This window comes from Harpia harpyja, chromosome 23 (genome assembly GCF_026419915.1).
Source record: "Harpia harpyja isolate bHarHar1 chromosome 23, bHarHar1 primary haplotype, whole genome shotgun sequence".
NCBI lineage: Eukaryota > Metazoa > Chordata > Aves > Accipitriformes > Accipitridae > Harpia > Harpia harpyja.
The window spans coordinates 16,026,481-16,042,354 of record NC_068962.1 but is presented as its reverse complement, the minus strand read 5'-3'; the positions used below and the strand labels follow the sequence as shown (position 1 = coordinate 16,042,354).

Here is a 15,874-nt window from a genome sequence, read left to right as displayed (position 1 = left end):
TATTCAGTTTAAAAAAAAACTGAACTGGATGCAGTTCTGTTCTGTACCAAATTCACTAAAACATGGACAACAGCAACAGTCTAAAGCTATCGATGACTGTTTTCAGCAGCTCTGTCTTAGGGGACTACAGTTTTCAGAGACCCGACTCACTCTGCCTGATGGCACAGATAATCACCAAGCTTCCAGCCACATAGCCCATGCTTACACATCTTTTCCATCTTCCTGCCTCTCAACGTGTCCGCATTACTGGTCTTTACCTTATTTAAGCCCTGAGGAGTCTCGTCTGTCCAGGTAAGAAAGAGCATACGTAAAAATGTCATTCCTCATTTATAGCAGTGGCTTTATTGTGAGAAGTTGGGACTGAGCTAATTGCTTACAGTTGTGTGGCACATGAGCTGGTGGCTCAACGAGGAACCTGAGCTTGCATGAAAAACTGGCAATTCAGTCCTGGACTTTTTTAACTCGGGCGAATTCTTCAGAATGTATTTGTACCTTCTGCATCAAAATTCTATAGTTCTCTCCCTTGGCTATACAGAATTTCTTTAGAGTAAAATATTTATGTAGAAAAATACAGTAGTATAATTAAAACATTTGATTGTTGGGCCAGTATTTTACAAAATACGATAAAGATGACTGTGAATCTGAGAATTTGGTTTATAAAAACATACATTCTTTTTGCATATACGATTCCTTGTCTGAAAAGCCACATTTGTGCAGGAAGGTTTTGCCTTGCCATGTCACATCAGTCCTGACTTTATTTGAAGATCACAAGCATAACAGTCATTAAGCCCAAGATATGTAGAGTTGGTTTTACTGCAGCTGATGCCCGTTCGAGCTCTTGGTAGAGGGGAGTTTTGGGGCATGAAGGCACTTCTGGTTTGATAGAGACTTCTGAGAAAGAGAAGTCCTGTTTCAAAGCACTGAAGTTACCAGTATTGTCAGGAATTTCCACTGTCTTCAGCATCGATTTATATCCTGGTACAGTAGCCTAGGAGCAAACGTGAAACCTGTTCTTACTTGGTTTGAAACGTTGAGTTCAGCTGTGAATCATTGTCTAGTGTGCTTATTTACACTTTCACCATAAGGAAAAAGTGTTCTAAACCTAAGTTTGAGAACATGGAATGAGAAAAGAGTAAAGTTTTCACGTTATAGCAGTAAGACTAACCCCACCCAAAAAGCTGAGAATATTTACTTCTAACAGGGGGGCACAGCATGCTGTACAAGAGAGGGAATCCTGCAGTTACGCTTCAGCATAAGCCCTTGGCTGGCAGCAGGCAGAGCCGTTCTCCCGGAGCAGCTACTGCCACCCGCTGCAGAGAAGCCATGTCCGCCAGGGAAGTAACTGTCTCTGGTGGCGTTGTCAGCCCCTCGCTGCCTGGGCTACGGGGACCCCAGCCTCCCCCTCCTCGCCCTTAAACCGCAGAGCTCTTGGTCTCAAACACCTCAAGCTCCCGTCACCATGGTCCAGACGCTCATCCCAGCTGGCTCCACCATCCACGTCAGATGAGTGCTTATCTCCAGCCAGTCTGGGGACTCGAGACCCTACTGCATCAAACAAATTTCCTTTCTGCTGACTCACATTCTAAGATACTACCTTCTTTTAAATCTGCTAAAGAGCCTTTACAGCTCCTGTATATGACTTTGAGCAAGTTCAGCTCGTTGGTCTGTAAGGATGCAGTCTCACTGTGCTCAGGAACTCGATGCAATTAGAAACAACAATTGAGTAAGGCGGCACACTTACATTGATGACATACGTCCCAGGCAGGAGGAGAAGAAAGTATTCCCCTTGTTGATTTGTTCTGTAGGGGCAGACATGAGCCCTTCCTTTGGCTTCCACGATGGCATTGGGAATAGGAGTCCCATTCTTACCAGTAACTTGACCCTTGACACCTATGGAAAAGGGAGAGGAGAGAAAGGTCACAACGTCTGACTGTGGTGAGCCACCTCCTCTGAGAAAGTCGGGCTGTTTTGTTCCTGGATGCACTCAAAGGCTATTTCATGCACTTCTAATAATATCACTAGTCCCTTCTATCTTAAGGGAATTAAAACAGAAAATCCTTTGTTGTTGTTAACATGAGGGTAAACCATTAAGTTAGAAAGCAGCATTGTAATCTCTGCTTCTAAGTCTCATTTGCTGAAAGCACCATACATACTTACTGCATGTGTCTTTTACTGAAGGGCTTCAATCTTCAATACTGGTTTAGGGGGTTTTTTGACCCCCTTTTTTTTTTTTTTAAATTTAAAATAAGTCAGCCTCTTATCCAGTACTTCCCAAGGGCAGAATACCAACACTGTCTGCTTATGAAATAGTTTCCCTAAATTCTCACACACCACCTTCAAGGCGGCACTCGCGTTAAGCAAAGATAAAACAGCAGTCAGACATTCTGGGCAACAAACCGCAAGACAAGCAACAGATTTGTGCAAACTCAACTCATTGTAAAGTACGACTGCTTCACTAACCCGCAGCTCTCTTCCAACTGTGCTCCGACACTGACCTGGGCTGCTGAAGAGCTCCCACTTTGCCCACAGGCCTGGCCTCAGCTTTGGCTCCCTTCCCCATTCGCATACCCACCTAGATGTACTTGTTTTATATATTCGATCAGAGCAGCTTTGTTGTCTCTCCAAAACTTTTCCAGCTGGTTTGCTGGAGGATATTTACAGCATGACAGCTCCAATGTAATTTCAAAACATTGTCCCCAGATGTAGTTGTAATCTTGCATTCCACCTTAAAAGTGACATAAAAGAAAGAGCGTTCAGCTGCAAAGAAGCACCAAGTTCAAGCTCAAAGAAAAATAGGAGAGTTAAAATGTTGGTGCTTGCATCACACACCTGCAAGAAAAGTAAATCAGATAAATGATTCCTCAATGCCACGCTTGTATTTACTGCCTCCTGTGGAAAACCAACTTAATTACTCTAGTTACATGGAGAGTGTTGTTTTCTAAAGCACAATGGCGTTTCGGGAATGACTATTATGGCTGAGGAAGGGTGGGTCTTTGACTTAAACTCATTCAAGCGCTCCCAACCAAACAGGGGCAGGTAAATTCACAGGCTGGCATAGTTTGCCACTGCCAAAGCCATCCTAAGAGCCTGTTAAGGCTTTGAATTTAGACTGTGAAAGCAACACTCAGTGCCATAGTACACAGGACCCATGTTCTATTTGGCTACACATAAACAGTAATGAAAACATTTATTTCAGTGATCAAACATTAAAAAAAGGATGATGTATGAACAGAAGATTGGTCTTCTTTCTGAAGGGACAAGACCTTGGTGCCACACCAGTGCGTGCGCATGTATGTTATCTATGCAGCCACGCAGGCCTTAAGAAAGGGCACAGAAGCAGCCAGACAGCAGAGACTGCCTCATTCACTTCTGTAACTGCTGACTGGGAGGGTCTGCAAACACCCAGGTCCTGCTCAGAGAATCCACGTGAACACGTTGGCTTACTCCCTTCATCAACCCTCTACTCTGGGCAAAATCACAGCCCTTTCACCATCAAAGATGGCAGGTGAAAGTGAGAACATCATATCTGAAGCAGCTGACAAAAAATATATTGCTGACATTCTTACCTTCCAGCTGGTACCAAGAATACCCGTTGGTAATGCCTTCCGGAAAGGTTTGTCTGTTGTCACACCCAGTCCCTTTGTACATGCTGGCATGGTTGAAAGAATAAGTTTTTGCCAGATGAATAAAGACATCATCATCTGGAGACCTGCTATAGCCTTTCAAAGAGCCGGTAACTGCAGAATGAAGATAGCCATCATGTAACTCTCATTACTGGTAAAACATACAGTGCTGGCTTACATACAGGATAAATATCTCCCAAATAGCCATATCAGGCAGTGAATTTTGATGGGGTTTTGATGGGCTGCCCATCCCAGCTCAAAAGCTGGAAAAATGTTGCAGAAATCCTTATAAATTTTGCTTTGGTACAGCTAACATTCCTAAACCAAATCAGCTGTGGAGAAGAGAGTTTGTTACTGGCTTACCTGAGTTACCATTATCAAAGGTGTAACTGGCAACCAGGGCACCCCCGTGCAAGTTTGCCGAAAGAACAAACGTTTCATTTTTTATCCAGTCCATTACTGCTTGAGTCTCTGGCTGAATGCTAGCATTGTTATTTTCAAAGGCATCAGGGAAATTTCTGTTCAGATCTTGTCTGTTCTTATTGTACCTTAGAAAGAGAGAAGACACTCCCATTACTGCTTGGCCTATGGACACTTCCACATCACCAGCCTCCCAGTACTTAAAATCTGTTGCATGCTAGTGTCTTCGGGAAACAGGCAAGATGACCATTGCAAATCTTCTCAAGCATTAAGAAGATGGACTTTAGTTTGCTTTCTGGCAGCACTGGAATTTTCACAGGACACAATAAAACAATTCTATTGTATTTCAGGTGGAAACAGTGAATCATATTTAACATGCATATAGCATGCACACACCTACACATACGTGAATTAGAAGAACCTAAAGCCAGATAAGGAGGAGGATGTCCTTCTGTATGGTTTTTCCCACTTGTATAGAAGACCAGGGTAACTACTGGATGGCAGGGTCCTTTGTCCTGCTGTCACTCTGGACATAGAGCAAAACATTTGACTCAAACACAGGATTTATTCTCTTCTCCCTGTAACTGAATGTCCAGCCTGTGCAAATGCTTTCTTTTTCACTCAGACAGGTCAGTACAAGAGTAGAGAGGGTATTTAGCATCAGCTGTATTAATTTTTAAACTCAGTAGCTAGTTAAACTCTGTCTATTTGACAGTGAGGGGATAAAAAATACCACCCTCCATAAAAGTCCTATCTATTTGCTGAGGAATAAATTCCTTTCCTAATAAAAAGGACGGCCTACACCAATCACCTAGAGAACTAAACTACCTTGTCACTTGCTTCCAACGTTGCCATGGCCAGTGATCCAAGAGAACTTCTGGCTCATGAGTTTGCTTTTTGTGCATATTCCAACTCTGTTCCTTTGGCATTTCTTCCCATTCTCTCACTCTCTCCTCTTCTTCCCTTTTCTAGCCCGTTAAACCTTTCCTCCCTTTTTTGGTCTCTGCAATAGTTACATTAAAGAATGCAAAAGTAGCACAGGATGCAACGCTAGGTTACTTTTTCTTCTGTGTAAGTTTTTTCCTAGCTCTGCTATTAGCACAGCACTTATTACAGCTAGCTCTGCTTGCGTAACTCCTTCCTCTTAGTAGATCTGTGTTCAACATGATCTTCAAACACATTTCTAGAAGTCCATTCAGCCAGCTTAGACACACCTTATTCTCATTAGGAAGGGTTACAGGGTTCTCCAATTGAACTAGATCCCTGTGGATGGAGTTTTCCTTTTTTTGTAGCACCCTAAAGGTCTAAATAGATAATTGAGCTTCTATTCGCTGTCTGGGTCTCCTGCCTAAAAGGTTAGGTCATTATACCGTTCTGACCAATTTTCTCTAGCCACACCACATATAAACACCAGTCTGACTCAGTCTTCCAAAAACTCTATGCCGTAACAGTGTGTCTTCAGAACAGCACAGGCCAAAATTAGCCCTCACGCATCCTCTAGGCTGTCCTTGCCACCAAGTATGACTCAGTCTCTTGGCTATCTCCGATTATTACTCCCCACCCATTTCTTCTACCTACTCCCACCCTCCTAAGCCGCCCTTACCTTCCTGGCGTGTAGTAACAATCAGGCACTTTTGTAGCTTCAAATCCATCAGGATTCATTGTTGGCATGATATGAATCCGGGTATTATTGAGTAACCGGGTAATAACTGGGTCACGTCTATAGCTGGTCACCAGGAAGTCTATCAAATGGAGCAGCATTTCTCTCCCAACAGTCTGTATAAAGAAACATAGATTTTAAGTCTGCTATGGAAGAAGAAGAGAAAAAAAAAAAAGACCCACCACCTTACACTTACAGGTTTTTTCTTACTGGATTATACAGACATACAAGAGCATCCTGGTCAACACTGTTTTGTCTTATGCTCTCCCCTAAATATTTTTAAAGTAATTTAATACACGAAAGGAGTCACTGGAGGGCTTTCACAAGGGTTTTAAAGCCATATCAACCAGAGCTTTTTCTGTAATGGGAAACTGACTGTGTCAGCTGCACTGCTTAAATCCTGCACGGATAAGGCGTAGCCTTATCAAAAACTAAAACTGCATAGACTGCCTGTCAAAGAGCATGTGGGCTTGGAAACGCACCACTGCACTATCTCAGTTGCACTGCAGAGTCAGCTCTGTGCTGATGCCCAAGGGACCCCAGGCCCTGCACATAAGCATCAGCGCTGTGCATCACCACTTGGCAGTAAAGTTCAGAAGAAAGGAAGGCGACACCTTCCATGTTTTCCAGGTGCTGCAGAGCAGGATTTTTTCTTGTTGATCACCTTCTATGGGAAGTCAACTTTCATACAGGATCAAGAGAGGCCCCATAAGCACTTCTGTTATATTCTCTGTTACACTGCTTTATTTTAATGCCGTGAACACAGGCATTAGGGAAACCAAACAGGTATATATAAATCCTTAGCAGAAGAGATGGAAGGATATTTGGATGCAGACTTTGGATCAAGGAAAGGCAGTAGCAGAGAAAAAGCTAAATACGTATTTTCGTTCATGTAAGCTTGTATAGGTCGTGAAGGCTGGCCGGACATCTCCCTTTAGTCTGCTCTATCAGATTTCAGGCAAAACAATGGCAAGATTCAGCTCCAGTGAGTTAAGAACAATCCTATTCTACCCCAGAAACCACTAGTACAGCATTCACTGAACCATACTTTTCAGGAGCATTTCCTATAGCACTGTGACCCATGCCTCAAGAGCACTGTAGGGTTCCTAAGCCCTGGCTGGGATGGGAACAAATCAAGACTTGCAACTAGATGTGCTCCAGAGACAATTTATCTCTAAGAACAAAGCCTGGTAAATCACTGCAGGCTCTAATTCAGAGCTACAGCATCTCAGTATCTTTTTGAATGAGTCTTGCACCACTGAAGTGGAAATCTTTCAAAGAATTTTTTTTTTTTTTTCTAAAGCGAGGAACATGGAGCAGCATTACTAGATGAACCTGGTGTTGCAGATAAACATGTCCTTGCTTTCAGACTGGTACAGGCTAAGGTAAAAGCTAGGTGAAATCAGGTAGGGGAAAAGGACTATTTCTCCACAGCTATTTGCTGCACTAATATCTCGTCGAATTTTCGCATTGGTACATTTTAAGTGATAAGTCCTGCTCCAGGTGTTAAGGTAAACAGGAACACAGACACTGTCCAGCAGGAGCTCTGCCTGCAGGAGCCACATGGGTACACGATGGGGCAAGGAGGGCTGGGTGTAACTCCTGTTCAGGTTGGGAGCAAACCATGTCTTGCCAGTTAGCTGGCAATTGCTGTTTATTGCAGGGGAAACAAACAAACAAACAATGTAGTGCCAAACATGATCACACCATTTTAAGTGTCAAAATTGAAGGCAGCCATGGAGTTTGTACAGGGAAAAAGAAGGATCTCTTCCCACCCTGCCCTCCAGCAGATTTGTTCCTAAGTTTTCTAACCCTTGCCTGTCAGCTCCTGCTGATCTCCTGCAAGCCACCATCCAGTAATCTGTTAGGGGAAGCTGCGTTACACAAATGCATATACTGTGTCAGTAACTAAGTTGTTCTTTTTCTAGACAACACAGCAAATGGGCTTGGACAAGGGGTAAAAGGTACCCAATTTCCTCCATTGCCAGTAGCTTTCAAAACAGCACCTGAGCACATGAAAGCAGACTGCTCTGCAGGTTTGATAAATTTACTCTGTGAAATTTAAGAAGGGATGCAACAGAACCTGTCTTGTACAGGCACCTCAGTTCCAGCTCTGGGTGATAGACATCTTGGGAAGCACACAGAGCAGGGGGGAAAGAAAGGAGGGGAGGGAAGTCAGCCAAGACGTGGCCCTGGGCATGAGAGATAAAGCTGGCAGACTCAGAAGCAGCAAGAACAGCCCTACCACAGAGGTAGCTAAACTACAGACAAGACTGGACTGCTCTCTGGAGAAACTGGGAAAGTGCCTCCAATCCTACTGTACTTCTCTGCAGTACCTGACAAAAAGATATCCAGGAAAGAAAGAGTAGAGAAGCAGAACAAGAAGGGGAAAAAAAAGATAAAGCAACAAGAGAAGGTGGTGGAAAAGGACAACATTTATAAAGAATGGAAGATGACAGCTTTTTCATGGATGACATTCTTTACACTTAGAAGTTAAACCCAGACTTACTTACATATACAGTATTTTAAAAACTAACCCTGTTTTATAGGATTCCTTGTATAGCTATTGTTGTACCTAAGTATGTAGTAGATTAAACAATTCAGCTAATCTCTATCACAGAGAGTTGGCATTTTGATCATTCCCTTGTGGGAGAAGAGTGTATTTATTACAACGCTGTTTTGGTGGGGCAACTGAGGGGTGGTTTTGTTTTGGTCCAGAGTACCCTGCATTTCTTGAGAAAGCACATCTGGAGATGTTTGAGGGGAGGGAAAGTTTTCGTTTCTGGGAAAGTATAGCTCAAGTTTTGATCAAGCCCTTGGAAGGCATCTGCCACCCAGCCAGGTAGAGCCATTAGAAGCTTCAAAAAAAGGATCTAGACACAGTGGAGGTAGGTTGCTGACAGTAAAGTCGAGGACAGACACCTTAACCTGCCTCTAGTCTAATATGAGGATGTAGAGAGCAGGGGACAGCCTTTATGTGCTCTGGGACTTTGAGAAGACACGATGAATACTTGGTTTTAATTGCAGTATCCCAAGGGCAATGCCCAGGTGCATTGTTTTGCTGTAGCTCACATGAGGAGTGACACAAAAGCAAAGGAAGACCCTTTCTCCCACCTCCAGGGATACAGTTAGACATTCAGTTTCTCTGTGCACTTTCAGCTGTCTGTTTCCTTGTGTGCCCCAAAGGGAGAGAGTCAGCGTGAAAGGCTTTCAGGGATCCTCAGGGGAAGTCCTGAATGAAGCAGCATGCATGTGTCAGGGCATGGATCGACACTGTAGAAAAGGGTGTTACTGCTGTTTCTGTACACATACCCCTTAAACTTGCTGACTATTGCTTCTGGCATGGCTGGGTCAGCGCCCTGCTCAGCTACTGAAGGGCTTACTCAGGAAGCCCTAGCAGCAGCCAGTTAAAAGATTAAGGTTATCTCCAATTGCACCTGCGCTGTAACACTTCACTGCAGCACCCCTGTTTTTAAAACATTTTTGTTACCACATGAGAGACCTAATACCAGGGGACTATGGGTGGATAGACTCTGCCCATTTTTATGATTAAAATTCTTTCCTTAAACATGGCCTGGTTTTTAAGTTGAACTACGCTGAAAGAAAGATCCAAACCATCAGGTAGGACCTGTTTCAGAGCAACATGGTCTTGCCCATCTCCTTGCTCTAGCCCTGACTGCTCTACAGACCTAGCTCTAGCACAACCCCGCCTAAGGAAGTGGAGTTACAGCACAGAAACCAATAGTCCATCCTGGTTTACCACTTAAATGCCACACTTACAAGATGTTCCTTTTTAACACTTGTAAAGCACTAATTATCATGCACAGCTGCAACACACCCCACTCTATTTGTCCTTCTTTACTAAAGTGTTAAAGTGACTGTTTGTGCAAATAGAGTTTGGCACATACCCATTTATTTCTATAGCAGCAATTGCTATGGAAATAAAAGAACTACCACATGTATGACAGGGAATTGCAGTTCCTTGGATTATCACTTAAGGAAATGGCAACATAAAGCCTGCTTTTGAACTAGTAACTGGCATAAGATGGTACCACCTGGACAAATTCCACAGCCTTCAGGCTTCTCAGCACAGGCTTCACCTGGCTGAGAAATGGATCACTTTTTTATTTTCCCACTCTTCTGAGTGGGAGTAAAGATAAGGAAAAAGGTAACTGGGGCAAGGCAGCAGCCCTACCTGTGTTGAAAGATCTCTCAGCAGCATCCAGCTTTTTTTAAATTGTTGTTAGCAAATAGATTTGGTTGCTTTGAATTTTGAAATCTCTGGTGCTTCTGACCTTCTTTATACCACATCAGCTGATACTGAAGCCAGGTGGAAAATAGTTCACTACACAAGAAATATTTCTTTTTTTTTTTTTACTCTTTTCTAGAGCATGTATGTTTCCCTGCCACACCACTTCCATACTATACTGCACAGTGCAAAGGACATAAGATATGTGCTGAAAATTCCTTATAGCAGATTGTGTAGTATGTGGACACAACTCTTTTTGCCCAACCTGGTGGAAGAAAAAGCACCTTTTTTGATATTGGCATTTTGATAGTGTAAATGCCACTGCCATTCTTTTTTTGGAAAAGAGAGTGAGAAATTCTACACAAAACTCATTAGTTCATTGTTTTTTGGTTGGGGTTTTTTTTTTGGTTGGTTGGTTTTTTTAAGCCCCAATTATGTTGATCACAAATAAACCTACCCCAGTCCTCAGTCACCCAAGCCCTAGTAAGTCACCATATCTCAGGAAACCATTCTGTGGATATGACTATGTGTATGATGACATGGAAAACAGTCTAGTTGCTTTAACTTAAATCACAAGGTAAGCCAGCAAGATCAACACATCTTTCATGTAGGCTAGCTCAGGCCTATCAGTACAGGCTTTGCTTCTCATAACGAAAGAGGCAAAATACTATTACACTAATAAAAGAAAGTGATCAGAAGTGGATGATTTAGGAGAAAAGGGTTGGTATCAGCATTACCATCCTGGGAAAGAGTTTATCTTGTGATGGCCCAGTTACACTATATCTGCAGAAAGTTAAGGAAGCCATATACTTAATATATTAAAGGGAACAAGCAGAAATGCACAAGTAGTTTACACTTTGTTCAGATGTGCTTTTCCTTAAAGGGTTTCCCTTCTGTGATATACACGGTTTAGGAAAAGCCTAATTAGATCCTGTGGTTCAGTTGTGTAGATTGGACTCAAGTCACTGGTACAGCTGGTCAAAAGGTGATAGTTCTGCTCCATTTATGACTTAGGAGTGTTTGGGGGTTTGATTGCAGTCGATGTTAAGTGGAATAAGTTCTTCCCCAGAGAGGAACGTGTGAGTGTGCACACTGAAGAAGAGAGGATCTTTCAAGTAATAGTACAAGTCTGGGACAAGAGAGACTGCTGCTCAGTTCAGAATGAGAGCTGCCCCAGAACAACAGGCAAACTCTCCCTCATCTTCCTCAGTACAGACTTTATTAACATTGCACAGGCTTATGCATTTTGTGCAGTCTATTAGTGCCATTTTGATTAAAGTCTCACATAGCTGCAAGTGACTGAACTACCTCTAATTATCATTTTTAATCTGGCTTAGGTTAAACAAAAAGTACTGCTAAAAATGGTGTCCAACTTCATACAGGCACACAAAGAATGGGAGAAGTCTTTTGTTGCACCTCTGGGGATCTGGGACAAAAGTTCACGCTATTTGGCAATGGTGATCACAAAATAAAATCATTTAAACCTTGGCTGGTCATGTCTTACAGTATTAAGAAAAATTACCCTACTTAAAAAAATAAATCTTTCCAGTTCTGAAAAAATACTCTTCCTAGTATTGCATACTCGCATTAGTTTATTAGAACTTCCCTGCTGGGCAGCTCTCCAAATAATCTAGGTTTTCTTCCAGCAGCATGTGCAAATAGCCTGCACACATGCAATTCAGGCTCCCCCCCAACTTTTAGGTTTCAGGAGCAGCCAGCCAGCTGAGTCAAAAAAGAAAAATGTCATTTGTGTGATCATGACAGGTTAGAAGGGCAGCATCACCAAACAACACTTGAGAAAAGAAGTTTTCTCACTCTGTACCATTTATGAAAAGCATCACTGAAGCACAAAAGACCCAACTAGATCAATGAAGCCATAATCCTGCAATTTTAAGTTATGAAAGACTGTGGAACACAAGTTGAAGCTTGTCATACAGTCAGTACAAAACTTATCTGCTTAATGTATTACAGGGCTGGTTGAATCTTTCCCCAGTGACTAGTCCAGCAGAATCTTATATTATGGGAAAAAATATTGAAGTTCTTCAATGCTTCTCTATACAAGGAATTCATTTCCTGCCATCTGAAATACATTTATGGTCAGATAGGAAAAACAAACACCAACTGTGTTACATCCATACACAAAAAACCATAAGGCAAAGATCATCATGAGGGCCTAAAAAGGAAGAATCCTCTATTTCCAGAATCTTCCCTAGGTGCATGCTTGGTCTAATGAACAAGTTAAAATGCAGCATGGCACTTAATACTATAGGGTACCTAGGCAGCTCAAGGATCAACCCTGCTCAAACTCAGACACAGTGCCAGATCCCTTTAAAAAAAGAAAAAAAAAAATTCTTGCCTCATTTCCTCACAAAGTCAATATAAGAATTTAGATCCTAGGCAGTGATCCAGGTTGCCTGATCTCCAGCATTCCTGACCCTGTGGATATGCAAATGGTGCGTGTCTCCACAGTCAAAGTTCCTTGTGCATATCCTGCTAGGCAGTGATAATGGCAGAAGTGCTTCATTGTGGAGGTTTCAATAGCAGTGGCCTTTGCAGTCCAGCAATATCGGATTTGAGAGCCAGGCCATTCTGGATGAGATCATATCCTGCCCTCCATCTCTTTCCCACCAAAGCGGGGTCATCTGTAGCCATAGGTTTTCAATTCCCTTCAGCAGTCTGCAGGGACTGTCATATGGAACCTCAGTTCCTAGGCACCCTAGACTACCCTGCTGACACACACTAGGTTTTAGGAGTTGCAAACCCCATCTTGGGCATCCAGTAACACGCGTACCCATTTGAAACCATGGATCAGCTTCCTCCCACAGAGTTAAATTCCAAAGCAGTCAGACTCCCAGCAGCACTTTGAGCATAGCCACTGTCAAACAAGGTGAAACTAGTCTAACTTGGGGAAAATTCTTGGCACATAATGTCACAAGTGTCTGTAGGCGTGCAAGTGCTCACGCACGGTATTAGTAATAGCAATTGCTTGTGACATGTTACGCTTTACACAGGATACACTTCCTACTACATCTGTTTTTCTTAGTTTGAGGAATTCAGTCTAGCAGATATAGATAGATAGATAAAAAAAGATTTTGCCATTTCTGTTGAATTATTTACCCTTCACATTAAAGGCTGCACAGAAATATATTGTGTAGTTTAAACTTAGATCCTGAACATGACTAATATAAGCAGGTAAAGCTAAAGAATAAGGGAACTAGAAAGCAAAAAAAGATTAGAGAGAAGAGTGAAGCTTTAAGTCTTTCTGTTCCAGATTCATGTACTACACCAGGAAGGCTCATAATCACCATTTTCTCCTTTATCATTACTAAGTGGGCATTCTTTCCAGAGCAAGTTAATCCTGTAATTGCTTTTTGTTTTGTACTCACTGTGTTATCTCAGGTAAATCTAGGTATTCTAAGCTTAAGGTTTCCAAGAGAAATTTTCTTCCTAAAATAATTTGGTGCCTCACAGCAATTATTATTCAATCTTATGATGTATTTGAAGAGTTCTATCAGTCATACTTCATGCCTAGGCAATAATAATGTACAAGCAAACTATTGCATCTGACTCATTGCCAGGAAAGTTAAAGCCTCTGGGTTTATTCACATGGAGAAGACAAAGCTCTCCACTTGAGAGGTCTTACATGTAGGATTGTAGGATTCTTTACTGTGATGTAAGGTCTCCTAAAGCCCTTCCACCAGAACAAGGGAACTTTATTCTTGAAATTCCTCAAGAAATACACACATATTAGGTCTTCTTTGAGGTATGACATACCTCAATAGTAAGCAGCACACACCTAAGAAGTTCACTCTAAACCTCTGGTAAGTGTATTTGGTATAAATGACATTGCAAAAGTTGAAACGTACCTCATCCCCATGCATATTAGCAACATACTTGAACTCTGGAATGCCAATCTTATGATGGGTTGGAAACCTTCCCAGAACAAGAACCCACAGGTCTCTACCTTTAGAGGGGAAGGGGAAAAAACATTTTTTTAAACAACTATAATATCATACAAACCTTAGAAAAAAAAATTAAAAAAAGAGCTGGTCATTAAGACCACCGTACAAATTCTCATATTTCATTGCTGCCCAGTCAGTCCTATATATAGCATATTAAGTAGGCTGTGGGTTTTTTATTCTATGAGTACTTGTTATATTAGTTACAGGAAAATAGTTCAGGGGGTTTTTTTTGTAATAAACATTTTTCAAATCAAGTTTAGCAAGCAAGATCTTGTCAAGCAAAGTCACCAAGCAACTAAAGAGTATTTAAAATAAAAGACATTCTTCCCCAAAATATTAAATCATAAGGGTTTTCTGAAGTACACACAGAAGTTTTCATTAACACAAAGAAAGAGCATCTTTTTTGTATTAAAGACAACACAGAAAAACTAAACACATTTATGAGTTACTGCTCAGAAAACAGGAGATACCAAGCAGAGCTGTATCAGAGACATTAAATAATAAAAATTAGCACGGAAAGAATTAATAGATACAGAATGAGTATTAGTTAGGACCAGTAAAGCTGCACAGGAAGCTGAACTTTAACAAAAAACAAACAAACATTTTGGAAGTCCTCACTGGGGGTAGGGGCATTTTTAATTATTATTTTTAGCGATATTGTGGCATTTCAGATCTCACCTTGAAAACTATGCTTCCCATTAGTCTGCTCAAGGAGGTGGAAAGCTCTAGTTTCAGCAGATGGCAGCAATGAAACTGGACCAGTTCCTTGATAATAGTGGTCACAGCCTATAGATTGCTAATGCCCAGACCTTGCATATATGCTACCTGTCCCCAGCTCACACAGGGCTTGTTGGGACCCATGAGCTGTCTCAGAGGAGTCCAGCCGTCATTGTTACTTACAGGAAAGAATGCAGGTGCTGCTATATGCAGTACCATAAAAAGTGTTATTTCCTAAATCTTTGTGGATCATCAAATCTGCAGTAAATAAACTCTGGAGCGTAACAATTTCCCAGAGGAGTAAGCCATGACCCTCATGGTATAGCGGCAGTGAGCCAGTCACATAGCTAGAAAGGAAAACAAAAATGCTGTGGCAACTGCAGTACCTTCAGGAGTGGGGAAAAAAACTGAAGAGGGCAGAAAGAACACGACAAGATGGACTGAAAACAACTGCAAGACAGGTAAAACTGAAGACAGTGGCTGCCAAACTAAATTCTCACTTAACAGGTTGAATCGGAGTCTCAGGCTTAGAATCAAGAAGCAACAAGACAGCACTGAGAGCAGACAGATTCAACTCTCAGGATCCCTTAGTTTTACACAGTCACTCTAGAAGACATTGGTGTTCAACCCTTATATCCATATGCTATGCACAAAGCTGTGAGATGCTGCTACTGACTCTTTCATTAAAGGACAATGTGAGCAAGCAACCCATACTTTTAAAAATAAGTTCACGGTAAGTGCTTTGGTGAGGAAGCTAGTTATTTGGCTTTGTTGTATGCAGAGAAACTGTTTCATTAAAAAAAAAGAAAATAGTTTGACTTCTATAAACCTAGGCAAGTTACAGAGCAGAGAAACCGGAGATGCTAGCTTTTAAGCACATCCTTCTTCAAAAAGGAACAAAGAACCACCATCAATCCTCACCACCCTAGCCCTTCTCCCCTCCAAAACCTCCAGACGTCCCTTCCAACCTCAATCATCCTGCAATTCTGTGAAAATAGATGACAAGTCTTGCTGCAGAAGTATGCTTGGAACTGAAAAAAATCCTAGTCATGAAAAAAACATGCTACTTTTATTCATAATCAAGCGTGGACAACAATCTCAATTTCTATCTCTGCAATGTGTCATCTTCTCCATGGTTGCATCGAGGGGCAACCTGCAATGAAGTACCAAGGAAGTCCATCCAGAGTGACTCCTATGACTGTTTGTCCTTATGCCCTCTAAGCCATTATGCCCAGCTCTCCTT

General features: G+C 41.9%; 1 protein-coding gene across 5 annotated transcripts in view; it reads right to left on the bottom strand.

The window, feature by feature from the left end:
* Positions 1-278: 278 nt before the first annotated feature.
* CPM (carboxypeptidase M) overlaps positions 279-15,874 on the bottom strand; it is a 29,252-nt gene continuing 13,656 nt past the window's right edge. For 2 of the 5 annotated variants that reach the window (XM_052774152.1, XM_052774154.1), the window contains 7 exons: positions 13,819-13,916; positions 5,647-5,819; positions 3,987-4,171; positions 3,567-3,737; positions 2,573-2,725; positions 1,742-1,890; positions 279-988 (listed from right to left, as the gene is read on the bottom strand). In XM_052774152.1, the coding sequence (XP_052630112.1) occupies positions 755-988; positions 1,742-1,890; positions 2,573-2,725; positions 3,567-3,737; positions 3,987-4,171; positions 5,647-5,819; positions 13,819-13,916 (1,163 nt within the window). In that variant the 3' untranslated portion in view covers positions 279-754. Of the gene's footprint in view, positions 989-1,741; positions 1,891-2,572; positions 2,726-3,566; positions 3,738-3,986; positions 4,172-5,646; positions 5,820-5,899; positions 9,932-13,818; positions 13,917-15,874 lie in introns of those variants that run through there. The other 3 variants (XM_052774153.1, XM_052774155.1, XM_052774156.1) reach the window with 2 other exon arrangements.